The sequence below is a fragment of the Parus major genome, chromosome 2 (genome assembly GCF_001522545.3).
Source record: "Parus major isolate Abel chromosome 2, Parus_major1.1, whole genome shotgun sequence".
NCBI classification, from domain to species: domain Eukaryota; kingdom Metazoa; phylum Chordata; class Aves; order Passeriformes; family Paridae; genus Parus; species Parus major.
The window spans coordinates 136,204,901-136,227,440 of NC_031769.1; the positions used below are offsets into that span (position 1 = coordinate 136,204,901).

A 22,540-nucleotide genomic window follows, 5' to 3' on the forward strand; every position below is an offset into this window, starting at 1 on the left:
CGTTGTCAATAAAACTTTACAGGCCTGGATCCAGACATTTGACATCACTGTGTGGCTGAGCCAGGATCTGCCCTGAAAACACCTGGAATCCACATGGATCTAATCAGCCAAACCTTTCTCTGTTCAGTCCTCCTTGCAGGCATAGCCACTACTGCTAAATCTGCAAGTACACTTCCAGAACCCATTTAAGAAAGCTGAGACAGGACAGCAAAAAGGATCAGAGAGAAAAGGGGAATCTGCCACCGATGAGTTAGCTGCTTTCTGAACAGGGGAGATTATGGAAGCACAAGAAATCACACTATGCAGGTACTAAGTCAAATTCCTCATCCACTTCACCTTCCCCACACTATATAAGAGAAAATATATATATGAAACTCCCCTGCTTTCTGCACTGTGTGCTTCTGGATTTGATATTCATCACCAGCTGGTTTGATCCATTTGTGTTCACATGCTAGCTATGGGCAGAAGACAGATGTGCCCCAACTTTTCTAAGCTCTTAATCTTTGCCAATGCTGCATACAAGGATGGATGTTTCTCTTTTCCAAATTGTGTGTGGTCTGGTGGCAGCAGCCGGCAGTACCACACGAGATGTGAGCTACAGACTCAAGTCTGAGCCCCCATTCCCAGGCCAGCCCTGGCTGGGCCCTACAGAGGCACTGGAGATATATATTGCTCTGCCAAGGGAGGACCACCTGGCAAGCCTGGGAGCAGCACTGATGTGCTCCAAATGGTGCCATCTCCAGACCTTTGAAAGCCACAGACAACCTTCTCAAAAGAGTACTTTGAGAAGCAAGGCTGGGGACAGAGGTTAAAAATAAAAGAATAGGCATCTGTACATCCTCTTATTTACATCTGCTCCACATGAAAGGGCACTATATGCTCTGTTGATAAAAGCAGACAACTTCTTAGGGGAAATGTTCAACTTGTGTCTTGGGCTGGCTCTGTTGTCTTTGCGGTTGAGCTGATCCACAGCCAGCATGGGCTACAGCAAGGCAGCTTTCACACAGAATGGCAGCTCGTGTTACAGAAATTTTGACACTCCGTGTGGTCTTAATAGGTTTCTTAAATGCCTACAGTGATTCCTTACTGTAGAAGACATGTATGCTTGGGAACCAAATGTCTTCTCTTTAATATCAACTACACCTATCAGGGAACGTATGAACTAAATTGGAGTGTTTCCTCCCCCCAGTAACTTCTGAACCATGAAGTCACTCAGAATTCAGAGAAAATAAATATTTTCTGCTGTGGTAAGAGAACTATTACAAGGTAGACTCAGACTACTAAAACAACATGCACATATATATAATATATAATTCAAGGTATAAAGATAGTCATCAGCCTTTCAGCATTGCTACTTCTCTGTGAGACTCCATGAATGCTCTTGGTTAACACACACTAAAAATATCAGTGAGCATCTCTGGTAGGTGTTCTGCTAAGTATGTACTTTTCTCCTGGTTACACGTCCGAAACCATTTTTAAAATAACTTCCGTTTAAATGCAATTCGTGGCAGACGACAGAGAAAGAAGTCTTGGCTGCACAGTGAAGAAAAATCAGAAATTGAGAAAGTAAACATCATGACTGTTACCTCAGTCAAAATTAAACAACTCTAAATGCAATGTTCTAAAATGTTTTTGTTACAGATATTTTTGGCAGATAAGGAAAGCTTAGAGATTTGCTATCTTCGTGACAACTGACAGAAGAGAGTCAGAGAAAAGGACAGAAAAAAGTCCCTTTAAAGAAAAGAAAAATCTGCACTGTATACAGGCTAACTGGTTAGAAGATCTAGCTACTTTAGTCCTAATTTTCCCAATACATTTGTGAGTCTGGGCTGTTAATGGAGGGGGAAAAAAGAAAACTGTATCTGCCTAATGGAGCTTTTTCATGCATACTCTACACTTGGAGAAAGAAAGGAAAGAAGAAGATAACATTAACTTCCTTAAGTTGAATTTAAAAGTATTTTCCCTTCTTTTTTTCTTTTAGCTTTTGAAAAATCATCTGTCATTTATTTGTTTGATATCCACTCAAGGGGACGGTAAGAAAAGACACAGGGATTTTTTTGTTGCAGAAATTCCATCACTATCATTTTTACAGAGACATATTATGTAAATAAAACTACATTTGCAATACTCCTAAATTGAAGAAACCATCCCCTAGCAAGTCATAAGTTAGATACAGAAAGAATATAGCCACTCTGAAATTATTATCTCTAAGACAAATAACAGATTGCACAATGTTTTATTGTGTGCCAAGAACGTTTTCAGTTAACAATTTCACTTGAAAAAATAGATCACATACTTGTAAAATCATACCCAGCATTGACTTCATAAGGCATGTGGCTTTAGAGTGCTTTTTACAATTATTAATTCTATTAGTCAACTAGCAGGCGGGCTAATGCAATTGTCTTAGAAGATGCACGGAAGACACAGAAGACATTTTGAGAGCTGATCTGTATATCTGCAAAACAAAACAAAAAAAAAAAGGTTTTCCTTCCTAAATTATGCATTCAAAATATGGTGTTTACTTAAAAACTTTAGTATACCTACTGTACATTCCCATGCATCTATTACTGGGCACTATACAGATAGAGTCTGCTGTTCTCTGTTTCCCTCAAACATGAGAAATCCCATAGCTCTCTTCTCCTCAGACACACGTGCTCTTGCACACACACCCACTCACACAAAAAGACAAAAAAATATCTCAGAGGTAATGTTTACCAAACACGAAGTCTAAAACAAGTTTAAAGGAACTGTTGAAAATGAGCTGTAGAAAGAAAGTCTCTTAAAAATTCACATGCATCATCATGGGACTGGCCTAATGGGATAGTTAATGGCATCAAAATAACTCCATTAGCAGTTGTAGTTAACTTCTGCTGGCTGCCTTGTGTTCCACTTCAAACAAAATTAGTGGTTTTACTTTCCTTGTCAGCAGGCAACTTCCCACATCTCTACAATGCCATTGCAATAGTAAGCATATTTGTTGGGTGCTAGTAAAGAAGCTAAGTGAAGAACAGGCTTTGGGACTGAACTACCTTTTCATCACTGAAAATAGTGATCTCCCCAAAATAAAAGAATTACTAAGCCTGATGTGAATGAAGAGACTTCGCCAGCTGAGGGAATTTTGGATAAGGCCCAGGTTGCAGCTATATGTACTTTCCCTCAAAAACAGCCAAGGCTACTCTATGTGATTCATACATCTGCAGACTTCTGTTCAACAGTCACTCACATCAGTTTATCCCTGGAAACAAAAACCTCTGCTAAAATCAGTTTGTAATTCAGGATAATGAATTACCATAGTGACTACTGTACTTCTTAAAAAAAAAAACAAAACAACAACAACAAAAAAACCAACGAATTCTGGTAATCAATAGTTTGTTAAGAGTGGTGAAGATAATGGCTAATTACCTGCTGATCACCAGTTCCCCAGCGGGTCATTGTTGTTGCTCATTACTTTTACTGAATGTGATGGTTTGTCATCAAAGCCTATTGCAACAGAATGGTTGTTGCCTGGTGCTTGTGCTACAGGTTTAGGTCAGATCTTAGTCATATGCTCTTTTTAACAGAATAATCCATCTAGAAATGTGTTTGAATTTTATGAGATGCCACTGACTAATCTTCGTATAAGCAGATGCACAAGCAGACCAAGAACAAACTGAGTCAAGGGTATATGAAGACTGATATTATCAGTCAATACGCTGCAGCAACAAAAAGTTAAATGAAAATACACATTTATATTCAACAGGCTCAAGTAGGACACCTTTGTTAAGGGATAGTAAAATTAATACTTTTACACTCATATATATTACACACCCACACAAAGACATATAATGCACATATAGTGCTTGAACATCAATCATTTTCCCAGAATAATGCAGCAAAAAATCATTAACTCTCAGTGTCTCAGTTTAATATATGTGTAATACTTACCTATCTCACAGGAGTGTTGTGAGGCTTAATTAATTAGTGACTGTAAAGCACTTTGTGATCCTCTAATGAAAGGTGCTACATAGCACAAAGTATTATTAAAATCATTAGGACCACAAAAAAGCCCTGTGGAATTCCAGCCTACACTGTCTGTTGGGGTTGGGAGTGATTTTATTATTAAAAGGAGACCATCAGACTAATTTTCATAATTTTTTCAAGATTTTTTCCCCCTTTGCTGTTGTGATAGCACGTTAGTAACTAGAAATTTAATCTTTATCATCTTAATAACATACACTCATGCAGTTTGTTACTGCGGGGCTAGAGAAGAGATCAGGGCTTTTGGCATTCATCTGGCTTTCCCTTTTAAGAAAAAAAAAAATAAAAAAGAGATTGAGAGACATATTTTGACACCTTCCCACACTCCACTCCAGCAGGACAGCCGATCATGTGAGATCGCAGGATACTTGCTATAGCTGCATGGGAAAATAAGGCTGTGGTTTTAATTTCTCTCCTTTTTAGACTTCTTTTTATTTCACAAAAGAAAAAAAAAAGAAAAAAAAAAAGAAAAACAGAAAAAAAAAAAAACAAGACACAAAACAAAATCCAGTTTATTACACATAAATAGACTACAAAGACTGTCTGCTGTTCTTCATATAAAAACCCCTAAGTGTTCAAAGTGCCGGCTTCTATCAAGCACATAAAGTCCTAATCAATCTGGAGCCTCCTCCCTACTCTCCATACAACAATCGAGCAGCTGTAAGGCACACGAGCTCCGAAGCCAGCAAGCTCCTGTTTTGAGAGACTGAATTTCTGGGAAAGCATCTCTGCGGCGGGCTCCGGCCCTGGGGAGCCGCCCGGCACCCAGCCCTCCTGGGCAGCCTGTCCCGCCGGGCTGGCCCAGACCTGTGCACAGCACAACCAGAAACTTAACAAGCTCGTTAGTACAACCCACAATTCAAAGACCTGCCGTGTTTTCTAATTTAAGCGTTTTTTAAAAAGTATTAAAGAATCTGTAAATGACACTGGAGACTCCAGATGAAATTGCTGCCCTCACTGAAAATTAGATTACATTAGATGCAAACTACCCCAGACTCAGACACAGTGGCAGAGGACTGGCCAAAGCTGCTGCCCTTCTACCTTCCCTTGTAGACACCTGCACAATTAAATGACTGAAAAGAGACATGTACGGCTTCACATCCCCACCATCTCCGGCTGGGACACGGAGCAGGAGGCAGTCACACACGATGCTTCTCTCCCACTTTTGCTCGTGGCTGTCAGAGCAAGCCTGCCAGCAATCAACCAACAACACATGGCCCTCCCTAACTTTTCTCTGCTGAGAAGGGAAGGAAAGAACAACCCCTTTTGTGAAAGGAACCCAAGAGTCAGGCCTTAAACCATGGGAGGGCAGAATAAGCTTAATGACAAGCAACTGCCTCCTCAACAAGACCACCTCCTCTCTGCTTTGGCACAAGTGTCTTCATACACCATACAAGACAGAAAATGTCACAGCTCTAAGGAACCGACAAGTTAATTCCAAAGGAGTTTTTAATCTATACATATTTTTCTGCAAGCCCTCAAACTGCATATCTACTCTTTCCTTCCTGAAATTGCTAAGGTATAACATCATTCCTCGTATCATAAAATTAGGCAGGATCAGACATTTTTATTGGACAAAATGCATCTGTTTGATATTTTACACTCCGCATGCTCCACTGAAATTATGATAGTTTCATCAATCTAAAAAGTGTAAAGAGAAAACCATGCCTTAAAAGTTGCATTAGAGAACAGTATTATAGCAAAACACTCTTGTTTTTTCTCCTCCTCTCCTACTCTTTTGCATTTTCAGGCTCTTCAGTTTAGCCCCTGATCACCAATTTGCCAACGGCTGTTTGTAATTTTTTTCCCCACAAAGTCTACAACAAAGAGACGTGAAAAGAGCTTTGGTCTGTTCAAGCTTGCTCCTTCCCATTTACATTTACTTTCCCAACATCGATCGTTTTCAAATCTCTAAAGGTGCACTTTTGGACATCTTAAATCCCGTTCAGCTACGAAGTGCCATCACCTTCAAACAACTCTCATCACATAAATCTCTTATTAATTCACGTTGAATTAATTCACAATGATCTTTTCCTATTACCTTATGCTTCAGAGCACAGCACACATCAGTAGTCATCTACCCACTGGAATAAATCTAACCTTTTCTATGGGTATAAAGCAGACACTTGGTCATTTCAAGAGAGTTTAGGAATGGCATTGCAACATAGATTGTTTAAGCCAACTTCCAGGCACTTATTTCATTTTAAGCTCACTCCAGGGGTAATCACACAGACACTTTCAGGTGAAACTGAAGTCAAAAGGTGATGTGTCTAAAGAGGTGACATCAAGGAGAATTTTATGCTATCACATTTTATGCAACCAAAATTAAGAACTCCAAAACTGGTTTTATTTACAAGTTCCTGAGAACAGCAGGCTGCTGCTCTGCATTTCTTACTGGCCTTCTGCAGACAGCTTGTTACTACCTGCCCTCCACTGCCACCCATCCAGGATGGGAGAGCCCAACAAGGCAAGATTCACCTTGGCCTTGCTTCCAATCAACTACCTAAAAGCACTCTACACATGACAACTAATTAAAACTCAACAAAGCTTGTGGAACAGGAGAAGTAACATTACCGCCATTTTATGGATAAATAAAATTATCTACAGAGAAATGAAAAATTCAAAGCCTTCAAGGTGGCGTGCAGGCAGAGCTCTTGGCTAGTTACTGAACCTGGATTCTCTAGATGTCCAGGCCCATATCCCTCTCCTGTATGTATTTCAGCAAAGAAAGCATCACCCTAGCACTTGGCAAGAGGCCAAGATCCTATAATTTAATAAGGTACAGAAGGAGCATCTCATGCAAAAATCTAAGTGCCCCAATTTATCATGACAGTTATGGGATAAGCTGACATTTTATTTGTATGTAAATTAGTCTCCAAAACAGCATTAAAAGGCCATACTTTCAGAGAATATTATGCCTCTGCTTCTCTGTTCTGCATTTATCTAAACTCAGCTTTGTATATTAAAAGTATTTTAATTTTTATGTATTGATGCTGCTTTGCATGCTCCCCAATCTACTTTTATTGCACCTCGGAGAGAATTCAGCCTGATTTGCTTACTGCAACAAAGTAACTGACTTCTGCCCGGACTGACACCTCCTATGAGAGCCTCCCTGCCATCCTCTCAGAATCTTCTGGTTATTCTATTAATTATCTGTTGTTACACTTTACAGGATGCAGAACAATCCCTATTAGATGAAACCAGAGGTCTATTTAGTCTGGTGTTCTCTTTTGGAGATAACAGATCCTTCAAAGAAGGTTCAGCTGCCTTTGGATAGAATCACCTACTTCTGTGAAAAATACATTGTTCCTAATCCTCAATGCTTATGACAGTGGCTTACTTTCTGAAGAGTAAGAGGGTTTGTAGGGCTTAATTATCTCTCAACATTTAACAATTTGTTTTTAAGGAAGTCTTATATATATCCCCACATCCAATAAAAGTGACCAGTATCTATGTCAACATCACAACGATCCTGGTATCAGTGACATCTTGTAGCTCCCATTCTACAATCTAAATCTGAAAAAAAGAAAAAAAAAAAGGAAATATTTTAAGTGTTTAGAGCTTGCTTTTTTCCCAGTGGAGTAGATTTTTCCCTCAATCTTCTACTAGCAGTGGGGAATCAAAGAACCCCTGGACTCTGGGCACATCTATCACATCCCCACTGTTCATCCCGTCTTTAGGGCAAGCAACCACTGTCTTGTCAAACTCTTCTAGTAGGTGTGGCAATCTCATATGTTTCAATTTCTTTCCAGCCTGAGTAAACTCAGTGTTCTCTGTAATCCAAACGTTCTTTGAAGACAATAGGAGTTTAGGGTTTGCAAATGACTCAGAACTGAATCTAAGTTGAGTGTACTGGCAGAGGCAAGCACAGTGCTACCTTGAGATGAAGAGTGAGGAAAGAAGGTGACCTCCTGGCTCCTATGCAAGAACAATCAGGAGTGGGTACAAGAAATGACTCATTTGTTCTTTTGCATTAAGAATACAATGGACTGATCCTATTTCCCTTGAAGGTAATGGCAAAAGCCCCACTGACTCCAAGAGAAGCAAATCTGGGATGTGCTGTCCCTTTCTGCCAGGTCAGGTCTGTGATATGAAAGAAAAGCATCAGAGTTCCCTTGCCCAAAACCTCAGTCAAATGGAACCATAAATTACTTGGGAGAAGAGGAAAAGATGCAAGGGAGATAGAGGATGGTTTTGGCTAGCATTCCAGAAAAGTTCACATAATTTTGTTTCCAACTAGAGGCAAAATCCTCCAATTTGAAACAGGGTTGAAATTTCAGAAACTGGGAAGGAGGTGGAAGTCTACAGCCTAGACCTAAAACAGTAGCATTAAATCATCACCGGAGAGGGCATTATTGAAGTGCTTTTACAGCCAGACCAGAACCAAGATGAACATGAGTTTGAAAAAATGGCCTTAATCTTCTTTTTTTTCTTTTTTTTTTTCTTTTTTTTTTTCTTTTTTTCTTTTTCTTTTAAAAAAAAAATTGGCAAGGGTTTCCAGACACAAGTTACATAGGTAAGAGAGGGCAACCAAGGGCAACCGGAGTTGAGCCCACATACATCAAAGCAGACTCAGGCTTTGGGTACCTATCCAAACTGAGCCTTCAAAGGTTCTGATGTTGCCCTATTGTTTAGCTTGAATCTTGTCTAAGCTTGTTTGGGAGAACCCACATTCAGAAGTATGGAAAAGGGAAAAAGAACACACATTTTCCAAACTGTGATTGCAAAACAAAACAAAAAAATGTAAATCTACATGCTGCAGGGTAATACTGGTAAGCGTGGCTAGCTATTGTTGCTCCATGCTTTTCAATTTCCATATATTAGCATTCATTGCCGACATTATTAAATCCAAAGTTATTTGGATGCTTTGATCAGCAAATTGAACCTTGAGTCCATATATGATGTACCTATATTCACATAAAGTTTACAAAACTATTGTATTTCCTTATTTTTACTTTTTTCCCCCCACATGCTGTGAGTTTCCATATATCCCACAGCCATACATTCCAAACACAGACTATTTTATTTAGTAATTTATTCAAGAATTTAGATAAAAAGAAAAGCAATGGAAATTGTTTGGCAATCTCTATATAAACAGTTTTTATACATTTGGGTTGAATCATGCAGCAATCGCTCATCTTGACATGCCTGTGACAGATAAAACTTTCATCACCAATATGCCCTCTTGACTTAGAGATCAGGATACAGGGGATCCATATTACAAAATCTCTTTTACCGTTCATGGCTATAACATAAATTAAAATCACATTAAACATAAGCAAGTCAGAATTTTGGCACTGTTTTTCCACTCAGCACAAATAACCCCACTCTCCATTGTGAATGGGAGAGAAACAACAGCAGTGGCAACCACAACAAAAGAGTGGATTGTGTGTTCCCTACACAAAACAGAAAGCTGTGCCTATTCAAGAAATCTTGGCCATTTGTCAGAAATTACAGAACTGATGTTGGAGCCCAATATTAGCTCCAGCCAAAGCAGTGGTGAATTACCTTGCCTTTCAAATCATCCCTATTAACAAGGAAAGACTCTCTTGCAGCACATATCATATTGTCTTCATGCAGACTGAGAAACAGAGCCACTTTCTTAAAAAAACACAAAGTAAAATACATTTTAAAAAAAAGACCAAAGTGAATGCAAATGGATTCACTCTGAGTGGTTTGTCTATTATTTGCCCTTTTTATCTCTTATTTTTCTTTTGAAGCTGAGAAATGAAGTGAAATGCTGATGAGAAAGCTAGTCTTACAGCGCTTCCACCTTAATAATTTGTTACAAAACGCCTTTAAAACAGTAGTGTTTTTCCAACAGCCGTAAGAATTGAGTACACGCATTCACTGATGAGTATGATTTCTGTTTTACTCATTTCAATTCTGGTCGGAAAAGGGGGAAGGAGGGTGCAGAATAAGAAGACTCCTTGATACTCTGCTGATGTGGCTTTGCAGCAGCTTCATGAGTGCTGGCAACCCTTTAAAACTGGCAAGGGATGCCAGCGCCAGCCTGCTGACTGCTGGATGAATATATATAGTGCAAATAATGCTGTTCTTGAATCAGTTTTTCCCAAACTCCCACATAAACTTTCCATGGGAAAATCTCATAATGCCTGCATAAGTGATTTTATGAATCTAGCTTTCAGCTTTTGATAGAAGATTTCTTATGCTACTGGCTTTGATTCTTTATTGCACAAAGGGGTGGTGCCAAAAGCCCTCACATTAGCCTGGACCATACAGACATAAGAAATTTAATTTAAACGTCAGTAATCTGCCAGGATCATAAAACACATACAAAAAAAGATTTAATTTTTTTTTTCCCTGAGAGGTAAATATGTAATTTCAGAAACACAAGTACAACATAGGTGGCAGAAGCTGCACGCAGCAACATATAGACAGAAACTAAAACTACCAATGAGAGTAGAAATCTTCAGTCTGCAGAGACGAACAGAAGCGAACAGCTTTTATTCCTATTGAAGAACAGTTTTATTCCTATTGAAGATATATTTTGAAATAAGTTCGGCACTATATTTCTTTTCCAGCAATAAAGCATTGTATTTCTTTTCCAGCAATAATGCACCTAAATGTTCCCTAGAAATATAGATATAACTGCCTCTCTAAAGTTACAGAGAGGTACTACCACAGATTACACTAATATTTCCATTCTCAAAAATCCCCTGTACGCAAGCAAGTCTTACCACATTGCTCCTGTCTTCCTCCTCAGAGCTGCTTACATGCCACCTCAGTTTCCAATTCGGTACCTCACCAGTTTTAAGAAATATCCAGCAATGATGTTGGGCTGATTTGTTGCACTGGGATGTCTCCCACAAAACGTGAAAGCTTTTGTCCTGTTTTCACTTATAAAGAAAGCAACTAGTAAAGCAACTTCTGGGTTCACTGGCATTTTGGAATCTAAAAAAAGTCCCAAAACTACCTTCAGAGGCTACAACAGCAACTTCTTTGAAGTAATGTTGCAACTTGTGCAAAGGAATTTGGGATGTACCTGAGATCTGAAGGTGCGGGCTACAAATTAACACAGCCAATTAGGTGGAGAAACTGAGAGTCCAACACAGATGGGGTGAGATAACCACAACCGAATGAAAGGATGGCCAAATGTGAGCCGGTTGGCTGAGTACATGAGAGTGGTCATGTCATTCTGCTCATCTAGCTGCTGCCCATCAATGTATGTTGCTGTTTGCTCTCCGCATGACAATCAGTCCAAGCTAGGGCTGCTTCTAATTTTGCAGTCTAGGAATAGCTGCAGAACATTCACAACTGTTTTTTCAAACAAGAGATAGATGTTTCATCCATGTATCAGCATGCAAATTCTTCCTAAAATGGCACTAGTCAAGAGTAAATAATTACTCTTGTAACAGTTTCATCTGATAAATAACAAAATGTAAGGTTGCAAAAGTTATCTTTGTACCATTAAGAATCAGGAGAGAGTCCAATTTCTAAAATTACTTGATTAACTGATACAGGACCCAAAAACTGTGACAATTCTGTAGAGAATGTTTCACAACAGATGTAGTAATTCTTTAGGGATTAGTATTAGCTATAAATTTCTTACCCCCTGAAATCTGGTACAACCGGATTTATACAGCAAAGATGCCTTCCTTTGAAGAAGACGAAGATGAAATCAGAGCCAATTAAATTTAAGCATCTCTTAAACAATTCTTTTGTTAAGCAGTATGTATTGAAAGAATAAGAATACACGAGAGAAATTAGAAATTATCTTCATAACTTGGCCGTGGCTTCTCTTCTTGTGAGTAATGAGAACAGCGCAAGATCACAGATAAAAACCTCAATGTCAGAAGACATGCATACAACCATTGTACGCAGATAACAACATGAGCATATATGTGCATATGTGACCTAAAGAACAGAGACTGCAGTAAACCAATGTATTTGTGAAGTACATGGTACTTGGGTCTTCTCCAGCATCAAAATCTACTGATTGAACCAAACATAGACTCGAGTCTCTCTTTTTAAAAGGATAACCTCGTTATCACTGAATCCCATATCATCTTGATAGGCCTTGGCCTATTAATAGAAATATAATTATTCTTTATGACTCCCAGATCTCGAGAAGCAATTTGATTTCCCATCCTATTACACCCTAAATTCTTGAAGCTCTGGATCTCCTTTGAGTCTAAAACAAAAATACCCAACAGCTCCGCTCATACCCCCATGCTTCATTCGCCCACAGTGGAGTCCACCTGTAGTTCCCATTCTGCCTGCTCACAAGATGGCACGCTTGTCTCACACCAGCTGCACAAGTCTGGATTACACTCACAGCCCCAAGGATAATTAAAGGTTAGGCATGGAGGTGGCAGCAATAGGCTCCCACAGCACCAACAGCACCGGCAGGGCTGCAGGTCTGTGCTGTGGTGCCTGCAACACCGCGCAGGCACCGACCTGCTGCTCCTTGCTTCTCCAGCTCAGATGTGGGAAACAGTGGGGGCTTGGAAGCTGCAAACCCCAGAAAAAAAAAAACACGGCTCCTTACGCCCAAACTGAACTTTATCTACGTAGAACTCTACTGGCCTCTGAGCTAAAGGGGACTTGAGTAATTCACAAGTACACTGTAATGTGGGCAACATACACACTTGATTAGACTAAAATTACTGAAAATTATCGTCTCCCTTGCATCTTTCTAACAGCTTGACATATCAATGCCTAATGTCTCATCACATTTCAGTTTGAACCATGACTGTAAATTACTGGAAATACACAAAAAGATTGAGACATAGTATTTGGGTTAAAAAAAAGAGGATGCACGAGAGACTGGACATTAGAAACTTTATGAAAATACTAGAATCAGCAACAGAAACATCATATAAACTGAGAAATGGCAAGTCTACTGGAGGTAGTAGAATAAAGACGCCATGCTTCACTCATCACAGAAAGAGTTAAAATTCATTCAGATTTAAAGAAATATCCGTTTTTCTTTTTTTCTTTTCTTTAAAGCCATATGTGTGTAATAGAAACAATAGGAACATAGGAATATTGTTGTAACTGTTGATTTCATTCACATTCACTATAGAAGAGCTGCAGAAACAGAAAAGATACCACCTTTTACTTCAACTGCAGAAAGAGTGCATAAAGTCAGGAACTTTTGTTTACATGGCATGCAAGTACACATATTTAATTGTACACACAGGCCCTCAAGTGTCCTGCGTCCTTTATACAGGTAAGCAGCTACTAATCGTTTTCTACAGATCACTCACTGCACTTTGCTCTGAATTCACAACATCACAAGAAAATTTGATCTGTGAACCCAGCAAAAATGAAATACATCTTAGGTATAGGCTTAGGCTACATCTTAAGTACGTGACCACTGTAACTGGGGTTCAAGAAATGAGGAAATGTCAGTGGTTCAGGCATCAAGATGAGCAAAAGGAAGATCATGTGCAAGCTCACACTGCCACAGCAATGCTGTGCAAGCTGAAAACAGTGAAGCCACATGAAAGCATCAGGCACTTCTCACTGCCAGTTAAACTGCTTCCTGTAATTATAAATATACAAAGGTTAAAGTAAAAAAAATATTACAATGCACTGATAGAAAATGAATGCTCAAATACTCAAAAGATTAATCAACAATAGTCTATCAGCATAAGATACTGTGGCAACACTCAGCATTTCTAAAGCAGACAGCCTGGCACTTTATTTGCTTTGCTACATGAGAAAAATCCAACATCAGACCGTGGGTGCATCCCAACTGTGGGATACTCTTCTGCAGCTCCCAGCTCCAAATGCTCACACTGGCAACATCCTGACTATGCATTAGAAAATCTGGTTTGGCACCACTCTCCAAAGCATTTTGGACCCCATCAGTAGAAACTCAAGCGAACAGACAAAACGCAACATGCGCCATCCAGCAGATTAGAATTGCCGAGTCTGGTCTGCAGGAGACAATCAGCAACTGCTCAGCACTGGCTTATGCTTCCAACAAGCACTCCACCTTTCAGCAACACTGAAGAGACACTTTCTGCTCTAGTTATAAAGCCATTTTTTCAGTATTATTTCTTTTTTTTTTTTTTCTTTTGCTCCTTAAATAGAATAATAGATGATTAAAATAGAAGAGGCAGACCTACGGCTAGGCAAGTAAACATGGTCTCATAATTTCCTTTCTGTCCATAGAAAATCAACATTGTACACTAATCACTCCCACTCCAAAACAGCCATATCACAGCTATGTTTACACTGTTTTTGTAACACTCATCAAGAAGCTAGCCTGGCCCTGAGGCCAAATGACAAGGCAGAGACTGAAACTCCTCTACACTATTCTCAAGTCACTTCTTTCCATTTGAACTAGTCCATCAGGGTCTGAAAGTCTCATTTCAAACAGCTGCATCACAGATGAGCTAACAAGACAAATACTCAAGTGTTTATACAGAAAATACTAAGGAAACTGAATGATAACAAAAGTTTCATGGTATCTCCAATCTAGAGAAGTGCAGAGATACACAGAAAACTACTGAAAATTGTCTTGAAAGTGGGAATGAAAACTCATTAACAGTGAGTGAAGAAGGAAAAAAAAGCAAAAAAAATACAGTTGCAGACAACAAATATAAACCAGTCCAAATCACACTTTTAAAGGCCTTATGTCTTTGGCAAAAATTTGAGCATTAACAGGTAAGTAATGATGTTACACATGATAGTGCATTAAGAAAACCATTTAAAAATGTTCAAGAAAAATTCATTTTAATGAAAATTAATGAAGATATGGAAGATGTAGCTCTTCTCTTTATGGACATGTGAAGTGCAGCTCATTTAGACTAGAAACAATTGCTAGCAGCAGGTAAACATTAGGGAGGGAAAAGCTTAGGATCCAGTTGGCATAAGAACAAATAGACTAGCCATGATTAACTTTGGGCTGAAAATGAGAAGGAAGGGTTTTAACTGACAAAGCAGTGAGGCTATGAAACATCCTTCCACCAGACGCTGTCAAGGCAAAAAACTCTACCTAATTTTAGGATAAAGGTGGGTCACTTCATAAAAAGGATTACATACTGTGGCTGATGTTCAAAGAGCTACCCATTGCTCACAATTCCCACAGAACTTCAGGACAAACATACACAAATCCCTTTTTCGGGGTACACACAGCCTTACCACTATTCCTTAAGAATATACATGCCAAGGGCACTGTTTCCTCAAAAGCAGTTGGGGTGAAAGTCACTCTTTGTCTCTATCATTTTTGTTTTAAATTTTTTATTTTCATAGTGACTTTCTGCATTCCCTTTAAGGTCAATAGCTTTAAAAATACACTATCTTCTGCATTCAAACTAAATACAAGATATGTATTACTTACTTGGGCAGCAGGAACTTACTGTAACATTATAAACCTTTTGTGAAAAAAGCCATCCTTCCTATCGATTGTCTTACCGGTCACTTGTGTGTCTGACTGTGCCGTATTTCAAGCAGGCGTTCCACATTCTTTTCGTACTTTGAAGGCAGTTTAGTAATTAAAAGTGCAACAAGAAAGCAATTCTTGAGCCCTCTACATAGGTTTCACAAAAGACACACCCAGAGTTGCCAACACTGCTTTGCCAGAAGAATCTAACAGAGCTACATTTAAAAGTGGGAAAAGAAATATGGATAAAGTTCTTTTCAGTAAACTGTGCACAAAGTCTGAGTAGGACTCGGATACAAAAAGAATCTGTAGAGATCTGATAGAGATTGATGAATGAAGTTCAGACATTTTGAGACTACACCTTGCTGGTCATCAAAAGAAAACTTTTTTTTTTTTTTGCAACACAAAACATTAAAATTCTGCATGCTACAGTTTTCAATTGAACTTAATCTCTTTGGATAAAACTAAACAGGTGATGGGTGATACCTGCTGCTCTCTCTACTGAAAAAAATAAACCTTTTGCTCTAATTGAAAGGAGGAAGAATACTGCCTGTCTCCCTGCTCCTTCTTGAAGCTACCACATCTCTCTAGATTGCTGCAACACTCCTGTTCTCACATAATCCACAATGCCAACACAAAGAAGTCTGCTGTGGTCAAACTGACCAATGCAACTCTTAGAATTCCTAAAAAGCTTTTTATGGGGTTCATTTGGGCCTGACCAACCTTCATATATTATTTTGGTTTAGCTGTGTAAACACCAGGCCATTTGTTCCGAGTTTCTTCGTCTTCCCCACTAGCACAATACATTACTACTGCTTTTATTCTTTCTGCTGCACTGAAATGCATTTTAAAATGCATTTATTTATTTACTTACTTACTTATTTACTTATGGTACATACTGGCTGCTAGAACCAGGGCTTTTGGATAATCATTGATTTGGCAGTCCTTTCCAGCATTTTGTTTCTGCCCAGCGTAACACGTGAAGGTCTTTTTCCCCTTAGGTTTAGTGGCGTTTTTGCTTCTGCTTGTGACAAAAACTTCCACCACTAAGCACACAGAGGAGAGGGCAACCCTGACAAAGTTCAAAGGAAAATGTGGTTACATTTCTCATCAGGAGCAGAGCTGTCACCCAGTCAAGGGGAGGGTGCCATGGGCAGATCCAGGATCCAGAATCCAAATGTGCAATTTTATGACGGGCTTAAGCCCTACTGGACCTGAAGGGACGCTGCCCATCCCTTCACCACTGTCTGCAGGCCCAGGCCCTGCCCTCTCCCTGTACCCATGCCGGCCAAAAATGCCCTGCTCGCACCCCAGGGCTTGCAGGGGGCTAGTCACACTGTGCCTTTCAATGGCAACTCAGGCTTGCATTGAAGGACCTCACTTCTCCTCTGGACAGCCCAGCTCCCACCTCCTTCTCTGCCTTTTCAGACTCAACCAGTACTGGAACTAACACAGGGAACAAGCCAGTTCAGGGCCATACACACCTAAAAAATCTCCAAGCCAAAGCAGTGCCTACTCCTCACCCAGAAGGACGACAGGGGAGGTTACCATACCGAAAATCCTGCGGCAGGGTCCACAGTCCTGGCCTGGCTGATGGCTTCTGCATACCTGCAGCTCACCTATCCAGCACACAGGGAGCACAAAGCCATCTCTGACAGAGCAGAGGAACAAAAATAAGCCAGGCCTTAAAGGAAGGAATTATTAAAATGTCTTTTTTAAAGAAGAGAGAGAGAGAGGGAAAAGAAGATTTCATGAGAAAATAATCTTTTTCTGGCAGGAAACATAAGTGCTGTCTTCAGAAAAGTAAAATCATTATTGCAAGCAAACTGATTCTTTAAGTAACATGCAGAGGAGGATTATAATGCCCTCCTTGTCATTAAAATGCTTTGAAACTATACTTCTGTCAGCTACGTTAATGATATTCAGATTTTTTATTACACAGCAGAAGCTATGCTCTGGCTAGAATTTGGTGCGCTGTTACACAGGAGTTCATGTTAGAAAAGCAGTTATTAGCTCACATCAACTATAAACATGTTTAAAATGCACAAAAAAAAACAACTATACCATACAAAAATCAGATGGAAGGGTGATGAACTGGTCCACACCGAGAGGTACATTCCCTTTCCACCCAGGAACCCCCTTTTCTAAGTAAGAATCCTATCTTTGGCATATTTTTCTACAAAATAAAAAGACTGCTTGAATGCTGGAAGTCTAATCAATTTTTTGCTTCCTTATGTCCACATATGAATACTACAGAAGAGCACTATTAGAAATAAATTATATTTACCTTTTTACCTGATAGAAAGGAGTTTTATTTCAGTGAAATTAAGGTCTGGCATATTTTGATGATTTTATGTAAGCCCTTATTAAATATAGCAAAATTCAGTATCCAAAGCCCAGTGGAATTGGCACAATCAAGTTTCTATGTGATTTATCAGCTTCACTGTCACAGTAACTAACTTGGTGCATGTCTCTGCTTGGTTCTCTCTGTAAGCTGTCAGGAGAAGTCACTCCATCAAACAGAAATGTAACACTATTTTTATTGCTTATCTCTTTTGCCTTGGGTTACATCAGTAAGTCATCTCCCTCTGTCAACTTGACAAGAGTCTTTTTGGTGTTGACCTTAAAAGGACACAGCTGTGACAACTTAGGTTTGGGTTGGTTTGCTCTTTGGTTTTGTTTTGCTTTATTTTGTTTTTGTTAATAGTTCTCAGCTGAATACTTCTTCTTGATAGTCCAGGATCTTCATCTGGCACTGTTTTATACCCCGTGAGCAGACAGAGCACAAAGCATTGGTCACTCAGCCCCACACTTCCAGCCTTTATCACAAGAGGCACTGGAGAAGTTGGAGGTAGATACTATTCCAGCAAAGCCATGATTAACTACAGGAGGTCTTCTAGGTTTGATCTTATTGTCTTAATGCTCTGTAATTAATTAATTAATATAAAAGTACATCCTTGTTTCCACAGCCTTTGCTCAAGATATTAAGAACTCAAATCTCTGGACTCAATCCCCCCTGGCATTTTCTCTCATGTTACATAAGTAACTGTGGCTGATTCTCTCCAAGTCCCAGCATTTGAAGATCAGGATGAAAAATCTGCTCAAGGTTTTAGACTAAGGAAGGAAGAATATACTCTGAACTACATACTGTGAACTTCTCTTAATACAATACCCTGTCTAGGGGACATTTAAAAAGTAGAAAATCTGAAAACGGCACTTCTGTTTGTGCCATGCACCATCCAATAAATGCAACACATTATTGATTTAAAGAAATAAAATTATTTTGTGACAAATACCTCAGAAAGTAAAGAGAAACAAGTACACACATATTTCAAATTCATTGCATTATTTGTACTGATGGCTACCTACATTAAAATAGGTTTTTATTCGTGTAAGTCACAGCAACTTACACGTTGCTAGTTATAATTCTGATTTAAACTGTCAGGCCAAAAACATCAACATCCACATTCAATGAGGTTAAAAGAAATTACATATGTTTTCACTATATTTCTGAAAAGTGAGAACTCAGGAAATAATTATTAAAACGTAGTAGTTTTATCAAAAGAAGGAGTCTTTCTCTGGATAGTGACTTGTGTTCATTGTAGCTATATGCTCTTAATCAAACAGTTACACTGCTCAACAACATCTTTTGTGTTTACATACAGTTTTATGTTGATACATAGCACAGATTTCATTCCATGTTTCGTATTTACTGGATAAGAAAGTTTATTTATGGTTTATGAAAGCTGGAATTATTTTAAGAATCTTTAAAAATCTTTTTAAAGTATTGCTTGTCAGGTCAATGATGTCTGAGGTATGCATAAAGGGGGAAAAGAAGACATTTACAAAACCCGTTTTGCATTAAAAACTAATTTAAACTAATAATTACACGTGAGTTGTTCACTGTGCACTGTTCATCCAATTGTTTTGGTTTATCACCTCTAGAGGTAACAAAGCTCACTATCACACACTTTATTTTCATACATAGAATAGAAAAGGAAAATAAGTTTTCTGTTGCTTTTTTTTTTTTTGTTTCTGGTAATCTTAGTTTTGAAAGTGAGAGTCACTGAACAGAATGTAAAATGGAGAAAATAGTATCACTGCACCAGCATAGGAGCCTCTGGCAGAAGCCAATTTGATCACTTCCACAAACTGGTCCCAGGTGTTTAGAGAGTCACTTCCAGCAGGACTGTGCTATGACATTACTTAAAACTTTGGCAGCAAATAGGTAAATAAACACAATCAAACAGTACATAAAGCTGTGTAGACTTACACCTTAACACTGATCAAAATCCAAAAGTCCTATTTTAAAAGGTATATATTTAAGTCTATTTTTTTTAATACCCCTTTTTCTATTTTAAAGAAGACCTTTTTTATCCTTAAGCATTAATTATTGTGTACCTTGGTTATTCATATTAGATCAGCTAGGAGTCCAGCGACTGTTTTAATATATACTGCAGTAGTTTCATATAACATCTTTCGGGATAGAAATATGCTTTAATATACTATAAATTAAAAATCAAACCACATACATGATGCTACCAGTTTTGCTATGCTCCTGCAAGTATCTGCAACATCAGACTATTATGCGCGAGATGATCACAGAAGAGAAAAACCTAACTGGCAGAATTCTCAATGGGCTTAAACCAGAACAAAAAAGTGTACTTAATTTAGGAGCAGAAAGTCTGTCTGTAGTTTGGCACATACAGCACATCACACCATGTAATTTTATAAAAAATCAAATAACTTTGCAAATCACTTCAAATATTTCCTTTCTCATTGGTTTTAATCATGTTTGAAAGTAGGGAAAAAAATTACAGGATGAAATGAAAGCAGAATGTAATGATCTAGGACTCTTAATTCTCCAGAAAGAACATTCCTAAATTTCTGGATCATGGACCACTGTCAAACTTCAAACATAAGAGGGAACCACTACGTAGCCTTCACACCAAACTTTTAATTAAAACCCCTAAATGGATGATATGATACTGCAGATCAGTATCATACCATGATTATATGTGTCTGCAGACCAAAATCTGGAAACAAATATATTAAAGGATTAATTTTCCAAAAGGGAATGCTAGTCTCTGGGCTTCCTGGCATACTCATTTTATAAACTGAGATACTACACAGCATCTGAGCATGCAAAGATCTTAAGACCTCAGTTTATGGGTTTTTAAAGGTACAAGTGTGATATACCAGTTTAAGATTGAATTTTTAAATGAGATATCACAAGTCAATTCCAAGATGATTAAATGAAAATAATTATTTATCCCGGTATCTCCCTTTCAGTCTAGACTGTCGGGTTTAAAGGTTATTGTTCCATGCAAAATGATGTGACTTACATCCTCTTTACAATAAAGTACCCATAAAATGTGGACAAGGAAGTGATTTCCAAAGATGTCCCTGAAAGGGCCAGCCTATGAACAGCAAAAGTTGTACTTGCTTCAGGCTTATCACTACAGAACGTGGAACTGAATTTCGAAATTTATAATATATATACACATATTATTTTATATACACACACACATATATATATATATACATAAAACACGTTTCATGTATATATGCGTATATGGAAGTGTTCAGAAGGAAGGACAAAAACAGACTATATCCATTCTAATGGCCCTTTCTAAGTTTATTGGGGAAGGGGCGTGGGGAATGGAGAGAGAGAGAGAGAGAGAGTGAGGTAGAAAGGAAGGGAGAGAGGATTGTCCTGAAGCTGGAGCGGCACAACCGTGACTGCTGTTTTCTGCCCAGCACTTCAGTGACAGCGCGGGGGGAAGAGTGGTTAATCACCGCATTCTGGGAACCGGGCAGAGAGAGAGAGGGAGCAACTGCTTTCCGCAACACTTCCTGCGATAAGGGAGCCAGCGCTGGCACACGGACGCGGACACACGCGAGAGGCGGCTGCGCGGCGCAGCGCTTCATGCGACTGCAAACGTGACCCGCAGCCCCGGCACGGACACGGCCACGCTGAGCAGCCCCGCCACGGACACGGGCACGCTGAGCAGCCCCGCCACGGACACGGGCACGCTGAGCAGCCCCGGCCGGCCCCGCTGCGGGCGGGGGAAGCCCCGCTCCGTCCCCTCCCTGCGCGGCGGGCACAGCCGCCGGAGCCCGCCCCGTGCCCGGTGATGCTCGTCCGCGACACGCACCCAGAGAGCTCGGCGCTAGACAAAGGCTGCCGGACTGACGCCGCAGCACGGCCGGACTTCTCTTTATTTTCTTTTTGTTTTTAAGCGCGATTCCAAGAAAACTTTCGTCGCTCGAAGTCAGCGCGGTATCCCCCGCCCATTCCCTAAACGCTGTTATTAAGCCTTGAAAAGACTTGCAAAGAAAGTAAACAAGACAGGAGATGCAGGACAGGCATTAAGGCCAACACGTCCCGTATCATCCAATAACTTCCCTTTACATTCCCAGTACAATGCGGGTTTGCTGATCACAGCTTTTCCACTGTACCAGGGCCAAGTGCAGGCAATTACTTACACTTATGTAGACTTTTATAAGAGATAACAGTTATCTCTATTGAAAGGCACAAGCTGGTTTTTTCTTTTCCTTTTTTTTTAAAAAAAATTTGTCTTTCATTACCAAACTGGTTCAAAAACACACAAAAGGGTTTCTGTGCCGGGAACTGGCTCACCCAGCCCTCCGCACAGCCCCAGACAGAGCAGAGCAGCAGCTCCACGCTCCAGGAGGAGCGCTTCACCCAGGCCTGGATGGAAAAGCCCTGGCACAGAGCAGCCCACCGAGCTGCCAACGCCCAGCGGAGGCTCCCGTAGCCCCCAGCCCGGCAGCTCGGGGGAGCCAGCGCTGGGCAGGGCAGGACGGGGCCGGGGGCGGCTGCGCTGGGCCCCCGCCCGCCGCGGGGACGCGCCCCGGGGGCAGGGGCATGTCTCGTCCCACGGCGCTCTAGCTGATCCCAGCCCATGGGGATCCAAGTAAAACAAGCTGTAATGGGCACTGCTGCCCATACCAGTCACGTCCCCCGGTCAAGATAAAGGCAGAAGCGATCTCCGCATTTTTAATGCAAATGAGATGCAGCCCGCAGGCTCTCAGCAAATTGCCAATGCATTGGGGATGCCACTGCTCTTTAGCTTTGTTTCCACATATGCTGAAAGTTGATGAGTGCTGCTTGTGTTTTTCTTCCCACCACCAATGGAC

The 22,540-nt window shown here is 39.9% G+C and overlaps 1 protein-coding gene across 3 annotated transcripts in view; it reads right to left on the minus strand.

Annotated features, from left to right (window-relative positions):
* The window catches only part of TRPS1 (transcriptional repressor GATA binding 1), a 175,758-nt gene extending 172,559 nt beyond the window's left edge, over positions 1-3,199 (minus strand). The window contains exon 1 of one of the 3 annotated variants that reach the window (XM_015619592.3): positions 2,311-3,199. In XM_015619592.3, the coding sequence (XP_015475078.1) occupies positions 2,311-2,326 (16 nt within the window). In that variant the 5' untranslated portion in view covers positions 2,327-3,199. Of the gene's footprint in view, positions 1-2,296 lie in introns of all 3 variants that reach the window. The other 2 variants (XM_015619591.3, XM_015619593.3) reach the window with 2 other exon arrangements.
* Between the last annotated feature and the right edge of the window lie 19,341 nt (positions 3,200-22,540).